An 18,730-nucleotide genomic window follows, 5' to 3' on the forward strand; every position below is an offset into this window, starting at 1 on the left:
TCTTTCCCTTCAGCTCAAGGCACTTTGACTCCTTCAGGATCATATTTTAATTTCTTCATGACTTTTGGATTTTATCAGCACAATGCCAGAGACTCTCTCTGGGCACAAGTTAAAACCTCATCCCGGCTTCTTCCCCTCTCTCCCAGCAACTTGCAGATGGTGATGGAGCTGTCCTGGCCACAAGACATCAGTGCAACAAGGAGAGTATCTTAAGTAGTTCGTTCAACCAATCTTCTGGGAATTCAGCACTGGAAACCTGATTTTTCAGGGGATACAGGTGTCTCAGGTACTGCAGGGCAGCTCAAATGTCACCAAGTGCCCACATCCTGTGTGGGCAGCTGAATCACACACCCATGGCATAGACATCCACATCCCAGATGGGTGTTTATCCTACAGAAACCCAACCAGACAGTCAATGAAGTGACTCATCAGACCACAGGGAGGTCTCTGATTTATGAAGAGGTGAATCACTGGCTGGGAATATTTGCCAGAGATCCATAAGCAATGTAAGAAACTAAAGACCTGATCCTGTTTCCCCAGGCTGGCTTATGAAGGAGAGAGATGGGCATGAAACCCCTGACCTGGACCTACAGAGGAGCTCAGATACATGATTTTAGGTCCTTCCTGGCCATCAAAGCTACAGATTTATTGTTGTTTCAAGGCATAACAAATAACCCAGCCTTTACAAAGGTACCCTGACCACACTCACCATTGGCAGAGACTGGATGGACTCATCACTGAAGTCATTCAGTCATCATGTTCCTGCTTTCTATCCTGCCTTATGACTTTTTCCCACTATTTATTCCCCTCTCCAATCCTTGCTTGAACATGGAATTCTCACTAATTAATACCAAGGATTATCCCAGGTTCTTTGGTCAGTGCTGGGGTATAGTCAGATTTTCATCCTTGGCTTCCTCCATTTTACCAGCACACAACATTTTTTGCCTCACATCCTTCAGATTTCCCCATGGCTGGAGGCAGGTGGATTTAATGCATAGCTCTGGGTGTAGGGCATGCTGCTGGAGGGTGTGGGATGGCCATAAATCTTGAAAATTTACATCAGCATTAGAAGAGCACACTTTGGGCCAAGGTCAAGAAACCCTTGGCTGAGAACAGAGGTGGGAAAAGACAATTAAAAGCACAAAGAGGTAGAAATGAGCAAAGAAAAGCCCTGTTTGTTACCCAGAGCCAGAAGAGAGGATGGTTGAGGTTTTTGTTGTGACACCATTTTTGTTGTGACACCATTTTTGTTGTGACACCATGGGCAGGCAGATAAATAAAAGCCCTGTTTCAGTGGCCCAACCCTTTTTTCAGTAACATATGAACACCTTGTTTGCCAGCCATCCCATCACTTCCCAGCCTGTGCAGCACCAGGTGGAGAAGGGAATCCATAAATTTCAGTGAAGGAAGGCATGAGGCTACAAGGGCATGGTAGCAGTGGTCCTTGGGTGAAGTGGATGCCCCAAGTAGGAGGAATTAATCACTTGTCTCACTCCATGGACAGCAAAAAACAACCATGAGACCTCCTCAGCCTGGGTACTGAACTTTTAGGAACCAATCTTTACCCCCCAACCTGATAATTCTATCAACTGGACTGTGCAAAGAGTTTTGTGATGCCCCCATCACCTCCCTGTCTTGTGCGGCCCCAATCACCCAAATAATCCAGATAACCCAATATTTAGGCCCTGAGCTCATTCAGATTTACACTAAAGGACTGGACACCAAGAAGCCCTGGTATCTGTCTGATAAGAGGACAGAGAGTTCCATTTTGGAATAAGATTTGCATAAGTTTGATCAGCACAAAGCAATTTTGGTGAGGTTTAAAACTCACGGATGCCTCATCTCGTTGTAAGATCTTGGATAAAACTCAGTGTCATAAATCTGTCTGTTATACTGAAATTTGGGATCGTGGCATCCTGTGCAGGGACTAAACAAACCAAAACACCCCAGAAGAGGGACTTTCTGCCATCTAGGGGTTGTGTTTTTCAACTGCAATCGGGACTGAAAAAGGAAAACCGTAATTCCACCTCTCTCGAATCTATGCATGTAAATATGTCAGCATATAAATATGAATATACATCCTTTCCAAAAATGTTTCAAAAGGCAAGAAATCGAGAAACTCCCTTTTTTTCTGTGAATTTGCAGCAAGAAACTCCATTTAATTTCTGTTTTACTGCAACATCTCATCATTGTTTGTGTTAAAACTGTGCTGGATAAAGCACATGAGAAAGCACAGTTTATTTTCCATTTCCTGAAGGGGAGGAAAGTTTTTAGACAAATCCACAAAAGAGAAGGGAGAAAAGCAAGAGATCTCTTCTTTTTTTTCTCTGTTAAACTTCAATTTATGTAAGATAGCATCATTAGCATCACTTATTTTTATGCCTAACACTCACAGCTAAGCTCAGCCTGTAAAAGAATTCAACTTGTGCTTAAGAAAAAAAAAAAGATTTGATATTTTAAGATCGCCCCACTCTTCACTGCTTGGGCATTGTGCTGAAGGATTTAAAATCTTAATAAGCTAATAACAGAATAATATTTTAATATTTAATATTTCATTTCTGTGCTACAAAGATGGCAAAATTATATGATGCGTTTCTTTTTTTGACGATGGCCTGGAGAGCCAGGACACAGGGAATGGCTTCCCAGTGCCAGAGGGCAGGGATGGATGCATTGTTGGGGAGAAATTCTTCCCTGTGAAGGTGGGGAGGCCCTGGCACAGGGTGCCCAGAGAAGCTGTGGCTGCCCCTGGATCCCCGGCAGTGTCCAAGGCCAGGTTGGACGGGGCTTGGAGCAACCTGGGATAGTGGAAGGTGCCCGTGCCTGGGGCTGGAATGGGATGAGTTTTAAGGTCCCTTCCAATCCAGGCTGTTCTGGTATTCCAGGATTCTATGAAAATCCACCACACTCAGTTTATGACTGGTCCCAGTTTCCCCAATTCCATCTCATGTTGCCCTGACTTTGCCACCTTACCTGGCTGATAAAGATCCAAAATTTGGAAAGCTTATGAAAAAAATTGTCTAATTTTCGTTACATTTCATTTCTCCACCAAAGTGGCAACTGAAGGAAGGAGTTCCCAGAGTCAGATCCACAGTGGGGCTGTTTGGCCCAGTTTTGTCTCCAGACTTTGTAAATGGGAAATGTCCAGGGGAAAATTATAAGAGATGATAAGGATAAAACAATCTTTTCCTGGTAGCTGAGCCATGGGAGCATCCCTAGCCTGGAGTCAGACTCAGCTGATGAAATCCTCAGGTTTAACATTGTAGGACACCAACCCTGATCCAGGATTTTCCAAGAGTCAGTTGAATTGAGGGCACCCATATGAGGAAGGGAGAACTTTTAAAAGCCTGGAGATGGCCACTTGGCCTTGTGAGGTTGCCACCATTGTTGGTACCACTGTTTGTTGACAGAGTGCACCTACAAGTGGCACATCTGGGATTCCTACAACCCTGTCTGGGCTCTGGATCAGGTTGGACCAGGAGGTGCCTTTGCTTCCCCTTCACTCCTGCATTTACTTTGGGATTTGTCAGAATTCTTCAAAAATTGTATTAGAAATGTCTACACCCCCCCTCACTCCAAGAAGGACATTGAGGGGCTGGAGCATGTCCAGGGAAGGGAACGGAGATGGGGAAGGATCTGGAGCCCCAGGAGCGGCTGAGGGAGCTGGGAAAGGGGCTCAGCCTGGAGCAAAGGAGGCTCAGGGGGGGCCTTGTGGCTCTGCACAACTCCCTGACAGGAGGGGGCAGCTGGGGGGGGTCGGGCTCTGCTCCCAGGGAACAGGGACAGGATGAGAGGGAACGGCCTCAAACTGTGCCAGAGGAGGGTCAGGTTGGACACCAGGAGGAATTTCTTCATGGAAAGGGTGGTCGGGCACTGGAAGGGGCTGCCCAAGGAGGTTTGGAGTCCCCATCCCTGGAGGTGTCCAAGGAATGACTGGAGGTGACACTCACTGCTCCGGGCTGGTGACAAGGTGGGAATCAGTCACAGGATGGACTCGATGGTCTTGGAGGTCTTTTCCAACCTAAATTATTCTGTGATTCTTTGATTCTGTCTCTTGCCCCTTTATTCTTGCAAACAGTCATTTACAAGATGCAGAGCAGCTCCCACAGTGACTCCCACCAGCCCATGGACTTGTGCCCTGGATCATACCTGGGTTGGAAGGGGATGTTCCTCTCACCAGACTGTAGCAGGTGACAGGAAGAGGTAGGATAGCTGGGGTTCTGCTTGGATCGTGTCTGGATATTTCAGGATGCTTTTCTCAAAATGCAAAAGCTTCAGTTTAACCACAAAGCGCAACAGGAAAAATCCTCAGCCTTTCCAACGTGTTCCCAAGATGGGAATGCCCCTCTTCCACCCGTTTCTAATTGGGATTTCTCCTGCAAATCATCGGAGGCTCATTATGCAGCAAAGCAGAAACCGATTTACCTTTATCACGAAACAGATCTGCCTTTCTCCATGAGATCACAGTGGGATGGCACCGTTCCCTTCCCTTTTTTGTGTTTTTAGCCTGTAATTGTGCAGTGGATTGCTTTGAAATCCTGGCAGCCGAGCAGGGGTGTGGGTGGCATTGAGAAGTTTGGGATGCAGCCCCTTCCCAAATCGACTGGCAGCGGGATGGTCCAAACCCTTTTCAGCGGTGACTCAGAGTGCCCCGAAACACAGTGGGGGAAACAGAACACCAAAATGCATCTTTTAAAGCCATTGGAGGATCTCAATAATGGCTTTGTGACTCCAGCGAGCCTGCCAGGCTGTAGGAGGATGTTCGGGATGGCTGTAGAGCAGGAATCATTGGCAGAAGAGCTGGGAAAGAAGCGGGGTTTGGAGGAGGGAGCTCTGTGCTGGGAAATCAAACAGGGCTGAGTGGGTACAGGATTTTCCCACCTACACAGAGCAGAGATGGCTGAAACCAACCCAAACACAGGCCAGGACCCTTTGCCAGGAAGCAGTTTGGATCAGCCAGTTTGGATCAGCCACCCAGATGCAGAGGATGTGACCATACGGGTCAGGCAGGACAGGGCTAGGTGGTTTTGGAGGTGGAAAAAAGGTCTTGGTACCATTTAGGTTATGGGAGACACGAAATCACAACCTCTGTGTGCTGTTTGCAAGGAAAATAAAACAGTCACCTCAAGTTTATGTAAGGACCAACCTGCAGAGGTCGTTTTTAAATAAGTCCTTGGAGGTGCATGAGTATGGGATTTAAAATACCAGGAAAATGGAAATGCAGGGTCCAGTGTAAAGGCAAAAATCCTACAGGGCAAGAAAGGCAGTTTAATAAGCTGTGTGTGCAAAGCTGTGTGTGCAAGCAAAGAGGAATAAGAATCATGGACACAGAGAGTGAATTGGGTTGGAAGGGACCTTAAAACTTACCCCACCTCACACCCTGCCAGGGGCAGGAACACCTTCTATTAGCCCAGGTTGCTCCAAGCCCCATCCAGCCTGGCCTTTGTCTTCAGATCCCCCAGGTGACATGTACTGAGAAGGAGCTGGGTGACAGGTCTGGGATCATCTCCTTGAATCACAGAATCATGGGATATTTGGGGTTGGAAGGGACATTAAAACTCATCCCATCAGCAGGGAGACCTTCCACCAGGAGAAAGAGTAAAGGTTGGATTTCTCCAGCAGCAGCTACCTGTGACCATGGATTGCTGCTCTTCCCACCTTCCTCCTCTGAGGTGGAGCCACACACCTGTGCTTGGAGCCCTCCCCACCTCTCAACCAGCTCTTGCTGCCAAATTTGCACGAACATCATCATCTTCAACTCTTCCAGCTCCCTGCTCCAGCTGGCGTGCAAATGCTGGCTGGGATTGGGCAGACAGGGAAACACGTGGATATACAAAGCCCTTAATCTCTGCAGAACTAAGCCAAAATTACTTTGATGTATTAGCTTTTAAATTGCTGCCTTCAGTGCTCACGGGAGCTTTTCTTCTTATCTCCTCAGCAAAACGTGCAAGCAGCTCCTGACCACCTCTTTTCTCTGCTTGAGTACTCATATCCTCCTATTTTTTTTTCCCCTGAATCCTCTTACAGATGTTTTCCCAGGTCTCTGAGCATTTCCATATCCTGTTTATTTGCTGCTAAAGGTGCAGTGCTGTAAACAAAATCTGTCTCTGGAAAGAAGGGAGGGGCAATAAGAAATGAGCCGTAAATTAAGACAAAAGGTGAACTTTTGCCAACTACAGACTGAAGCATAAACGTTGAGTCTGGAAATGTTTCACTTTGATGTTCTAAACCCACAAGAGAAGCTGTGGCTGCCCCTGGATCCCTGGAAGCGTCCAAGGCCAGGTTGGATGGGGCTTGGAGCAACCTGGGATGGTGGAAGGTGTCCCTGCCCATGGCAGGGGGTGGAATTAGGTGATCTTAAGATCCCTTCCAACCCAAACCATTTTGGGATTCAATAAATACAGAATACAACAACATAATAAACATTTACACCAACGTTATAAAGCTTCAAAAATGGATGCGTCCCATTGAACTGCTGCCTTTTGATTTTGAGAGACTCCAACATATTCTCATCAAATCCACAATCAGAATTGCTCCCTGAAAACACAAATACCCTCAGAAAAAAACACAGCACCAAGATGTTTTCATCAGACCTAACTGCAGCCTAGAAATGTTAAACAAACGTGTCCTTTCTCACCCTAATTATTGAACAGTGGATGTAGTAGGCGAGACGCATTCACTTTGCTGAGTTTTATGATGTTTTAAATAAGGAGGAAAAGGTTTTTCCTGTTTATTTCTTTGGTGCTCTGAACTTGTAGAAGTGATGCTTCCACACAGCAAAGTGAGCCCCTTTCATGCTCTCAACTTACAAGCAGGGAAACTGAGGCACCAAGCACAAACTTCTCCCCAAATCCATTGAATAAATCAAGAGCAGGATGAATCAAAACCCAGAGCAGAAGCGCCCTTCCTTCATTTAGCACAGGCCATGATCAATTTGCAAATGCTTCTGATGGAAAAGACCTACTGGGTCGTTTTGCAGGCCCCTGTAAGCCCAGGCTTTTTCCCTGCCATGTGCTGGAGACAAAAGTGCTTTATACAGCCCCTACATTAAAATAATTTAAGCAGGAGGACTTCTTTCATTTCCTCTGGGGGAAACAATTCTGCAGCTGAAGAGATTGCAACATTAGGAAATATTTCCTGACGTCCACGGCTTCCAGAATCTGTTGATATATTATTAATAGAAAGGAAAATAAATATAGGTATTAATGCCAGCAGACACTGTCTGCTACTAATAGCTGTTAAAGTAATATATTCCCGTTGTTTTTAGCTCTTATTAGTCTTTTTGCAAAGGGTTACAAGACCCTTATGCATCCATTAGCCAGTCAGCCATGTGAAATTAATGTGGAGCAATTTTCATAAGCATTACTCAGAACTAATAATAATTAAGCATTATTTTCTGCTCAGATAACACAGAAAATAAAGGCTGACTTTTATGCCAAGATGGGTTTGCATTAGCTTAAGGTAGATGAATTAATTCTCATTTACAAGGCTTCTCTGCCAGCTAGCCAGAAAATATCAAGGTAATTAAAACCAATTTGTGAGGTTCTGTCCCATTGCACATTCACTGGGTTTTATCACTGCTGCAAATTGCAGGTGCTTTTATGCAAAGGTGGGACATGAAGGGGACTTTGCTGCCTCTCTCCTTCCCCATCACCTCCAAGAAAAGCTAAAACCTCCTTGTGAAAAGCAGAACACATTTGGAATGCTGGAGAGCAATAAAGGACCATGTATTAGGATGAAGGAACAGCTCAGTCCCAGCTCGGGCTGGGATGTGGAGCTCTCAGCAATGCAGGAAAAAACACCTCTAACAGAGGGGAAAAAATCTCTTTGCTTTTGCTTTACCATTGACTTGCACAGGATTAATTTTGATTAATTATTAGACTGAGGGGTTTCCATAAGCAGCATTTTCTGGATAGCTCCAAAACATTTCACAGAATCCTAAAATGATTTGGGTTGGAAGGGACCTTAAAGATCACCCAGTCCCAACCCCCTGCCGTGGCCAGGGACACCTTCCACTATCCCAGGTTGATCCAAGCCCCGTCCAGCCTGTGCTTGGACACTTCCAGGGATGGGGCAGCCACAGATTCTCTGGGAAACCTCTTCCAGGGCCTCAGTGGTTCTGTCCCAGAGGTTTGACAGCACCTGAGCAGGGGCTGAGCTCTCTGAAGGTGCTCTTAGTAAAAATAAAATTAGTTAATATTAGCCTAAAATAAATTAGTCCAGCTAATAATTAGCTGTAAGATGCACTAACCGAGAGTTATCCTACAACAACTAATGATAATGAGCAAATTAGCATCTCCCCCTGGGTTTCAGCTTTCCAAGGGGATCAGCACCTTCCGATGCCACATCTCTGCTTTGCATCTGAGCTTAGCAAACAACCGAGTCCTGCGTGACCCAGCAGTGTGGAAAATCCGTGTTCTCCAGAGGATTATGGCCCCTCTTGCCCAAGTCCTGCCTCCTTCATTTCATTTCTCCGGCCTCTGCCTCACTCCCTGTCTCATGGTGACATCTCCTGTTGGTGCCTGTGTCCACATCAGTGACATGGAGCAGGTTGGCCTCAGAAGGAAGCATAACGTGGAAGTTCTGACTTTTATTTTCAAAAATCTTCTCTCAGGGTAATTTAATTGCTATTAAAGAGATGAATAAAAGGAGACAATACTCCAGAAACACCATCCGTGTCCCAGCCCTGGAACGAGCAACCCTGAGATGTGATCCACTGTCCACACCCTCGGTGAAGAAAGGTTTTCCTCTTATGGCTGTTTCCTTCTCGATCCAGCCCTGGTAGCTGTAAACAGATGTTAAAATCCTGTGGTTTGGATTTCCTCCACTGACGATGCCGACCTGGAACCACTTCATGGTGTCCCAGTAGCTGCAGACCAGAGGTCCCCCGCCGTCCACCTGCGGCAGAAGGAGGAATGTTACAGCTGGGTCAAACCTCAGGTCCCTCAGAGCATTTGCTTCCCACAGGCTGAGTGGGAAAATCAATCTCTGTCTCAGGTCCGTGAGGATTTGGGGAGAAAAAAAGGGAATTTGCATTCAAAATTTCACAGCTCAGCCCTGAGATCCTGCAGAATAAAGAGATACAGAAGCCAGGAGGAGGAGATCAGTCCCAAGCTCTGGCTCAGTGCACTGCCCTGTCATTCCCAGCCTTTTCCACATGCTCCCATGGCCCCAGGAGGATACCTGAGACCTGTCAGCAAGAGACAACATCCCAGAGAGAAACGGAACATTTGCTGTGACTGCTCACTCAGTCCTTGTCTTCTCTGCAAAGCTGCTGCATGGAGGTGCTGGGTACCTGCCACTGTGAATTTTGGGGGCTGGCAGCCAGAAACTGGGCAGGAGATGAAAAATAATCCTGACAAATCCTTCTTGAAGCCACAGCCACTTGCTTGAAAACTTTCCCACCTCTGCAAGGAAAACCACCACTCACCCAGCATGGGCAAGGCTTCAAATGTAGCCACCTCAAAAAGAGGAATTTTCTCCTGTTGGCTGCTGTAGCTGCAACACCAAGAGCACATCTATTACCACAGGCCTAGGCCCTAGGGCATATCACCATGTCCCACAGCCATAGGGAGGAGGAGGAGAGAAGATCCAGCAGGCAGGAATTGTGCAGCAAGGTTGATTTATTTAATTATTTTACAAACTCTTTTATAGACTTTTTTCTTCAGTCTAATTGGACAAAGGATCAGCCACCCCTTGGGGGTGATTGGCCAAAATCTTAAAACATCCATTGTCAAAATATTTTTCTACTGTACTATAAACAAGACTTTTCAAGGCTGCAGGTGTTTGGTTGTTTACATAACTCTGCTACCTCTTCTGTGAGAGAGAAAAGTCTCCCACAGACTTAGAAAATAGCAAGAAAATCCTTGCTAGCAGCATTTTTGTATCCATACACATCCAGCTCTGGAATCTCTGGACACAAACCCAGGGAGAAGAGAGAGCGGCACAAAATCTACCCAAGGCAGGTGCAGCACTTTTCTGAGGGAAGACTGGGAGAGCTGGGGGTGTTCACCTGGAGAAGGATCCAGGGAGACCTCAGAGCCCCTTCCAGGGCGTAAAGGGCCTCCAGGAGAGCTGGAGACGGACTTGGGACAAGGGATGGAGGGACAGGACACAGGGAATGGACTCCCACTGCCAGAGGGCAGGGATGGATGGGATATTGGGAAGGAATTCCTGGCTGTGACGGTGGTGATGCCCTGGCACAGGGTGCCCAGAGAAGCTGTGGCCGTCCCTGGATCCCTGGCAGTGTCCAAGGCCAGGTCGGATGGGGTTTGGAGCAACCTGGGATAGTGGGAGGTGTCCCTGCCCATGGCGGGGGGTGGAACTAAAGGATTTTTTAGATCCTTCCAAGCCAAACCAGTCTGAGATTCCAGGACATCTTCAGTGCTGTGCAGCCCCTGCTATAAATAAATTTCCTTCCACAGTGGGTTTGAATCTTTTTTTCCACCCTTTCTCCAGCACTCGTGGTAAACAAATTCAACACAAATCCACTTCCCAAGACAGCAAACTTTACTGGGAAATGTTGTCCTTCCCTGTTTGCACACTACTTTGGGAAACATCTTTGTCATTAACAGATGAAACCCCTTCTGCCAGCAGCTACCCTGAGCTAACACACATTAATTAATGAGCAAGGAAGAGGCTGAAGTTCCCTGTGCAGCTCATCAGCACTCGCTGAAGTTTATGGCTGAATTCCCACTCCAGTAGCTGGAGGGCTCTGGTCATTAATATTCTTATACTTTTTTTTCCTTTTTTTTTTCAGTTCAGTATTCAGTCAGGAGGCAAAAATTAAGATAAATGCAGAGGAAATGTTCATAGAATCACAGAATATCCTGAGCTGGAAGGGACCAACAAAGATCAGAGGCTTATAAACTCATTCAGGCTGGAAAAGATCTTTCAGACTGTTGAGTCCAAACATAAAATCAACACTGTTTGTTGTTACTGTAGCCACGTCCTTGCACCTCAAGCAGTGCTGCTGGACCCTCTTCAGCCTCAGCATCTAAAGACATTTCCCCACCCCATTTCAGCCAAGAACTCCCGTGAAAACCACAGAGGTGCCCTTGCAGCGACCTTGGAGCCGCGCGTTGGGGACGTCCTTGGCGGTGGCATCCTGTGGGGATGAATGAGCATCCACGCACGATTCGATTACCGGGGATTTCACTGCGGATCCCCTCGGGGCAGGAACGGGCCGAACGCATTATCCTAGCGGCGAGAGGAAGGCGCTGGGAGCCTCCCACACGGGGATGACGAGCGGAGTCTGGAGAGTGGGAGCCCGGGATGCTCCGCGCCGGCTTTTTCCCAGCAGGAAAAGGAGATTTTCAGCACCGGCCGAGCCCCTGCACAGATGGGTTTCAGCCTCCAATTTGGAGGCTGTTCACACTCGTAAAGGATCTTCCTTCCTGGGGTATCGGAACACCAGTGAATTCCTGGTGCCCTGTGACTGTCCCCTGGGGAATTGTCTTGCCGCGTTTCCTGGCTGGGAAAGCCGCGGCTGGCGAGGGATGTGATTCGCATGAGGCCGCGGCAGAGCCAGCGATCCCTATTTGAACTCTGCCTCACCCAGTTTCCCTCTCAAATCACATCTGCTCTTCCCCTGTTTTCCTCTTAAACCACGTCCATTTGGTTCCCTGCCTGGTTGGTGGGGAAAGGGGGATGTTTCCGCAGGGCTTGGGGGATCAGTGATTTAAAACTTTTGGGCAGAGAGGGAGCTCAGGAATGTTCTGACAGCCCAGGCAGCAGCGGCAAATCAATTTCCATAATCCATAATCCCAAATCCTCCTTCAGATCCCTTTCCACATGGGCTGAGCTGCTCTGCTTCCTGGGTGCTACTTCTCACACGCCATTTCTCTTAATTTCAGCTATTTAACATGAAGATTTTAGCACAAAATGGGCCAAGTCATCCTCTCCGTGTGATAATCTTGCTCACATAATTACAGCAGCAGCCCAGATGAATTGGGAGCCTGGTTTTTATAGGGCTAAAGATGGAGAAAATAAACTCAGTCCTTGGACACTTCTGAATACCCCTGTATCCACCTTAAGCTCTCAGGAAGGCAGGCCCAAGGTTTTCCATCCTTGTGTAAGAGAGGGTGTGGGAGGAGAGAGTTTTTGAGTGCTGGGACAATTATCTCAGCTCTGTGATGCTTCCAGAAACGCTAATTTAATGACCGCTCAGGTTAACGACTCTGAGGATCGAAGAATTATTAAATGCTGCTTTTTCAGGCTCCTGTATCCTGGTGGTGAAACTCTCCTGGTCAGCAGCACACACCAGACACCTGCTCCTGCTTTTCCCTCTAAGTGCCAACTTTCTGGATAGACGAAAATCACCTAAAAATAGCAGCTTTGCTTCTGTTTCATGTTTCTTGTCATCTCGAAGATGAGTGAAAAGCAAGCGCAACAAATCAGATCTGGTGCTGAATTCCTGCCTTAAACGTGTTAATCCTCCCATTAGGAGAGGTGAAAGCAATGATACATTCACTGATAAATAGCTGTGGGTTGTATAAAATCTGTCACTGCCTAACAAGGTGCTTTGTTCACTGAAGCTGACCAAAAATTTCATCTTTTTCACTGCGGTCAAAACCGTGGTTTTTTGGGGTTTTTTTTTGTGAGCACCAGGATCCTTTCTGCTGCCTTTAGTGGGCTTTGGATCAAAAGTGTAATCTCTCTTTTTCATTTGTATTCGTGTCTGCAGCACAGTCATTGATCAGAACAAACACGTTTATCCACATAAATCTTCCGAGGTGGGAGAAGCTCTGGGGGTGGGAGAACAACTCATCTGATCCTCATTAGATGGATGCAAAATCCCTGCAAGTCATTGCTGGTTGCATTTTCACGTTGGTGAGTTCTGTGCAAATTGGAGACAATCAGCACGGGAATAACAACACTGGGAATAACAACAGCGCCCATCAGAGCTGTCCTGGCTGCTGGAGGCAAAGGCTTTGGCAAACATCATTTGCCTGGTTGTTTCCAGCTGTCTTTAAAGTGGGAGGAAGGAGGCTGTGGCCACGTTAATGTGCAGGTATCAGAAATGCACCAGGTAACACAGGGAACCTGGACTCCTCTCACACAAACCCTTCGAGAACCTTCAGCTCCTCTGTCCATCCATCCCCTGGCTAGAAAATGGGAGGAGACAGCCCAAATCCACCCACTGTGATGTCAGCAGGGGCCATTAGTGACCGTGGTGGCACAGACAGTTCAGTAGCCTCTGGCCGAGCCCATGTGGCCCAGGCTCCTGTCTCTGCCTGTCACCTGCAGCAAGTGCTCAGGGGAGGAGAACGAGGAACAAGACAAGTATTTGCAGAGTTGTATTTACATCCCAGCAGTTAATGGCCTCAGAGAGATCTTCATCCAGGAAATTACCTAATTGCTTTTTGAATCCATTTATCCCTGAGGATAAATACCCACAACATCCTGGTCAGCGACTCCCATGGTTTAATTATCTGATGGATGAAAAAACACTTCCTTCTCTTTGTTGTGGATCTGCTGCCTGATAGGGCCGTCTGACACCCCTCCTTCATGTGTTTGGAGCAGCGGTGACACGAGGACAGCTCTCGACTCCTCTGTGTGCTGCCCATGAGGTCGGAAATGTGCCACATCCCCATCAGACATCTCTCCTACAAGCATCACAGTCTTGCTCTGCTATTCCCTGTGCTGCTGGGAGCTCTTCCAGGTCCCTGTTCATCCATCCTGTTCTACTTTCCTCCTTTTCTAAAATTGCCACTCCTTTCTCAGATGGAGTGGACAGGAATCACACACAGGGAAGCTCCCAGGAGTAGTGCTCTGGCACAACACATTTGCTTTGCCACCTATTCCTGTCCTAATAACTCCTAATGCTCTCGTTGCCCTTTTGACCTCCCCAGAGCCTCAAGCTGATGTTTTTGAAGGGCTACCCACAGTTCTTCTGACATGGTAATAGCTGAATTAGAGCCTACTATGGCCAGTGTACAGCTGGAATTGCTTCTCCATATATCTGTTCCTTTTTCTTTATCAATAATGAGCTGCAGCTGCTGTTTTAACCTCCAGTATAATGGGACCTGCTGCACCTCTGCACAGCCACCTTTCACTTTGACCACTTTGAAGAATGCTGTGGCATTGGTCAACTTGGTCATCTTGGCATTTGCCCTCCTGGGACATCAAAATTCCCTGCATGGATGCCAACACAACTCTCCTTGTAAGGTCTTTCTCTGTTCAAATCCCTTCCACTTCATGACAGCTCAGTTTCTCCAGAAGCCTTTGGTGAGGAATCTCCTTACAAGAGTTTTGGGAATCTCAGAATGTGTTTGATGGCTGGACCACCTTTTTCAACATGCCTGGCAACTCCTTCGAAGAATTTGGATGTGCCTGTGAGTCACAGCTTTCCCTCAAAGCTGTCATTGAATGAGAAGCAGCTCCTCTGAGCCATCACAGCCGCTCCCCACTCCCAGGGCAAGCTGGGATTTTGTGTTCAGCTGGATCCAGAGGAGTTCTGTTTCCCAGCAGGCACACAAAGCCATGCTGGACTCCCAAACAGCTTCAGTTTGAGGGACCAAAAGTTACGACCCAGAGGAAGAAAGCAGAAGAGACACCCAACATCATCCTCATCGTCATCCCAGGTTCTTGCATGGGGAATTAATTTTTCCCATATTAAAGAATGACGCCATCAGAGCCTGAATGTGCTCACTTGTCCGCCCGCATCATAAAATGATGAAGTGATGAAAGCCCTGTAAAATCACAGGCCACAGGAAAAGTGTTCTGATTCTTGGAGCTGCACATCAAAGGACCCTTCAGAAGAAAACTGAAGGAACTGCAAATGCAGAAACACCTCTCCACTGCTTTGTTCTGGGGCTTCCCAGGACACGTTCCTGCTTAAAGCAATCTGTCCCTGGGGGAAATAAAAACCACCTCATGGTGGTAGCGATAGTTCAGTGATGGGAAATCCACGACAAGGATGGGGAGCGGATCACTCTGTTCAGTAGGATAAGAGGAAACAGCCTCAGGTTGCACCAGGGGATGTTTAGATTGAATATTAGGAAAAATGTCTTCACTGAAAGGGTTGTCCAGCCTGGCAAAGATGTCCAGGGCAGTGGTCGAGTCCCCATCCCTGGAATGTTCAGAAAACAGGTGGATGTGGCACTTGGGGACATGGGTCAATGGTGGCCTTGGAAGTGCTGGGATAATGGTTGGACTCGATGATCTCAGAGGGCTTTTCCAGCCTCAGTGGTTCTGTGATTCTATTATTAAAATACAATAATAAAGTACTTTTGTGCAGTTTGTAATAACTTTGGACTGAAATTGGGATAGTTGTGACTCCTGGCTTCCAGGAAACCTTTGACTGATAGGCAGAAGAACTTAAAACCTCAAGAGCTCCTGTGGATACTCCCCATCCCTCCAGACTGCAGCCAGACCATCATTTTCCACCTCTCTTCAGGGACTGACCACACTATCCTGGTTTGTGCTCTTCTCCTTGAATCCATGATAGTTACCTATAAAAACACAGTTTTCATTGGCAGGCTCTTTTTCTTAAAAAAATTCTATTTCACAAGTCTTTCTTGGCAGTTTTGGGGCCATGTTAAGACCAGCAAAAGGATTCAAGACTTTGTGAAAGAATGCCAGAGCTTTTCCAGTGCAAGTGTCAGGCTCCCATTGCAGTCACTGGGGCGTGGTTTGAGGTGGGAGCAGTGGGATACCAGGGGATATCCTGGGATATCTAATGGAGAATTAAATGTAGGCAACTGTCCTGCCTTGGAGCCAGGTGTCTCCCTGTGATCTTAACCCCTTCAGCTTGATTTCAGTTCACAGGGAGCAATAAACACACGCACAGGGCTTGATCTCATTTTAACACAGATGCTTAAAACCATCTCAGTGACTCCCAGCACCAGGGCTTTTGTCTCCCTGTTGGTGGAAAGATGGTTCTGTAGATGCTGATGGTTATAAAACAGACACTCATGAAATGGCTGGGAAAACCCCATCCGGGTTTGCATAACAACTGCTGCCTTTGCTCCAGCCCTGTGGGGTGAGAGCCCTGTAAAGGGGATTTTCAGAGATGGGACAAGGGGAAATGGCTTTAACCTGACAGAAAGCAAGGTTGGATGGGATATTGGGAAGGAATTCTTGCCTGTGAGGGTGGGGAGGCCCTGGCCCAGGGTGCCCAGAGAAGCTGTGGCTGCCCCTGGATCCCTGGAAGTGTCCAAGGCCAGGTTGGATGGGGCTTGGAGCAACCTGGGATAGCAGAATACCGGAACCAGATGAGCTTTAAGGTACTTTTTGTACCCTAACCACTGTGTGATTTATGGCCAAAATCCACTCCTGCTGCAGGCTGTGGGAGGCAGTGGATACCTGCAGCCCGGGACTCACCTGAGCTGGAACCACCCCACTGCTCTTGGGGGTCACACAACGATTCCTTCCCATGAAATCAGAGCAGGGCCTGGCCCCCCTTCATGTGCTGCTGAACTGTAGATGACCTCTGACTCCAGCTGAACACACTTTGTCCTAATCACCACATCAGAGTTCCCCCCACAGCCCCTCAGAACTATAATTGGGCCATTTACTGAATTTTGCCTGGGCAGGGAAGGCACTGAAGGAGGCATTTGCTTTGTGAGCCCCTTATACTCTAATTATTGTTCAAGTTACCATTGCATCAGAGCCTAACAAAAGACGCTTAAGAAAGCAAGGAATGAGACATCAGTTGTGGTTCATGGGGTCATGGAAGAAATGTAGCACACAAAAAAATAATACATAGGCCATCTCCAGTGTCTGTTCTTTAGCACTTGTACCCCCTGAACATCCATTAATGTTAATGTTTATGACTAAATAGAACTATAAGTCAATTACGGCTCCTGGTAGTGTTAATTCCCAGCCAATCCATATATTTGTCTGCAGAACTGCCAGGGAATTGGGATAGAATAGATTTTTCTTTTTAAGGGAATAGATTCTTTTTTTTAAAAGTACAAATACTTGGGAGCTCTGCTATTCAATCTCCTTGAGTTATTAGAGGAATATGGTCAGTTATCCACAAATTAGGCTGGTCTGGTATGAAGGCAGCTGGTGAAATGTCTGAGCCTTTTTATTCATGGCCTTTCTGTTCATAGAATGGCCTCAAGCTGCACCAGGGGAGGTTCAGGTTGGGCATCAGGAGGAATTTCTTCCACTATCCCAGGTTGCCCCAAGCCCTGTCCAACCTGGCCTTGGACACTCCCAGGAATGGGGCACCCACAGCTTTACCTGTGCCAAGGCCTCACCACCCTCACAGGGAAGAACTCCTTCCTAATATCCCATCTAAATCTCTCTTCTGGATTAAAACCATTCCCCTTTGTCCTGTCACTGTCTCCCCATGTAAAAAGTTGTTCTCACCATCACAGCTCACAGATTTGGATCCAGATCTGGATCATGTGGATTTACAACCTCAAGTCCAGCAACTTGCCTGCCTTAGCCTGGCTTTGGACATGAAAACACGTATCCTGATCCTCAGCAAATCCCAGGAAAGGTTAACATCAGGCTTTTATCTCCTCTGTGTCCAGAGTTCCTGGAGCCACAGCTACAGGAGCAAACTCAGCATCTCCAGGGCTTGTTCCCTGACCAGGAATCCCTGCCTTGCCCAGCTTCTAATCCTTCCTGGCCTCTCCACAGTGACTCGTGGGTGGCTCCTGATCCATGCAAGAGCTGGAGCCTGGAAGTCCTCCAGGAGACAGCTGGTTGGCACAGACCAACACCATGCCCAGGGCTGCTCTGTCTCCATGACAGAGACGAGGATGGGAAGGATTTGGGTCTTTTGAAATCTGGACTCACTCTCCTCTGACACAAACCCTGTAATCCTTACAGACAATCATAGCCTGAGAGCCTGCACTGCCCACAGTGCAGATGAATTGTCCAGTTCTGGGCCCCTCGCTTCAAGAAGGACCTTGAGGGGCTGGAGCGTGTCCAGGGAAGGGGATGGAGGTGGAGAAGAAGCTGGAGCACCAGGAGTGGCTGAGGGAGCTGGGAAAGGGGCTCAGCCTGGAGAAAAGGAGGCTCAGGGGGAACACTGCACAACTCCCTGACAGGAGGGGGCAGCCAGGGGGGTCAGGCTCTGTTCCCAGGGAACAGGGACCGGATGAGGGAAAACAGCCTCAAGCTGTGCCAGGGGAGTGTCAGATTGGATATCTGGAACAATTTGCTCACAGCAAGAGTGTTCAGGCACTGGCAGGGGCTGCCCAAGGAGGTTTGGAGTCCCCATCCCTGGAGGTGTCCAAGGAAGGCCTGGACGTGGCACTCAGTGCTCTGGGCTGGGTGACGAGGTGGGGATTGGTCACAGGATTGACTCAGTGATCTTGGAGGTCTTTTCCAACCTAAATAATTCTGGGATTCTGCCCAGTGGTCCCTGCTGCAGAAGAAGCATCAGGTTCAGCTCTGTCCTGTCCCAGGCCATGACCAGGCAGCCCACTACGGAGAAGCCATCAGGTTTCTAACCCAGCCCAGTGAGGCCAAAAGTGACCTCCATGGCTTTAACCAGCACTTCCCAGAAATCCAGAAAACCATCCAGCAGCAAAACACTTCCCTGCCAGCAAATCAGCAAAATCTGGTGACAAGCCTTGTCACTTTTTTCATCCCTGAAAAGCACCACTTCTACCCTCAGCTCTGGTTTTGTCCTGTTCTCTTTATTCCAGTTTACAAGACATTCCTGCCTGGTCAAGATCCCACTACAAACAGGGAGATGCTGGATTCTGAGCATTATCACTCATGCAAAGCTCGTGTGCTTCCACTGCTTGGAAAGCTCACATTCCTG

At 47.6% G+C, this 18,730-nt stretch overlaps 1 protein-coding gene across 1 annotated transcript in view; it reads right to left on the minus strand.

Annotated features, from left to right (window-relative positions):
- Window positions 1-8,030: 8,030 nt before the first annotated feature.
- PRSS55 (protease, serine 55) overlaps window positions 8,031-18,730 on the minus strand; it is a 19,121-nt gene continuing 8,421 nt past the window's right edge. Inside the window, 1 exon segment of the mRNA XM_008631055.2 lies at window positions 8,031-8,895. Coding sequence (XP_008629277.1) covers window positions 8,608-8,895 — 288 coding nt within the window. The 3' untranslated portion in view covers window positions 8,031-8,607.

Source organism: Corvus brachyrhynchos, unplaced genomic scaffold (assembly GCF_000691975.1).
Source record: "Corvus brachyrhynchos isolate BGI_N302 unplaced genomic scaffold, ASM69197v1 scaffold203, whole genome shotgun sequence".
Classification (NCBI taxonomy): Eukaryota; Metazoa; Chordata; class Aves; order Passeriformes; family Corvidae; genus Corvus; species Corvus brachyrhynchos.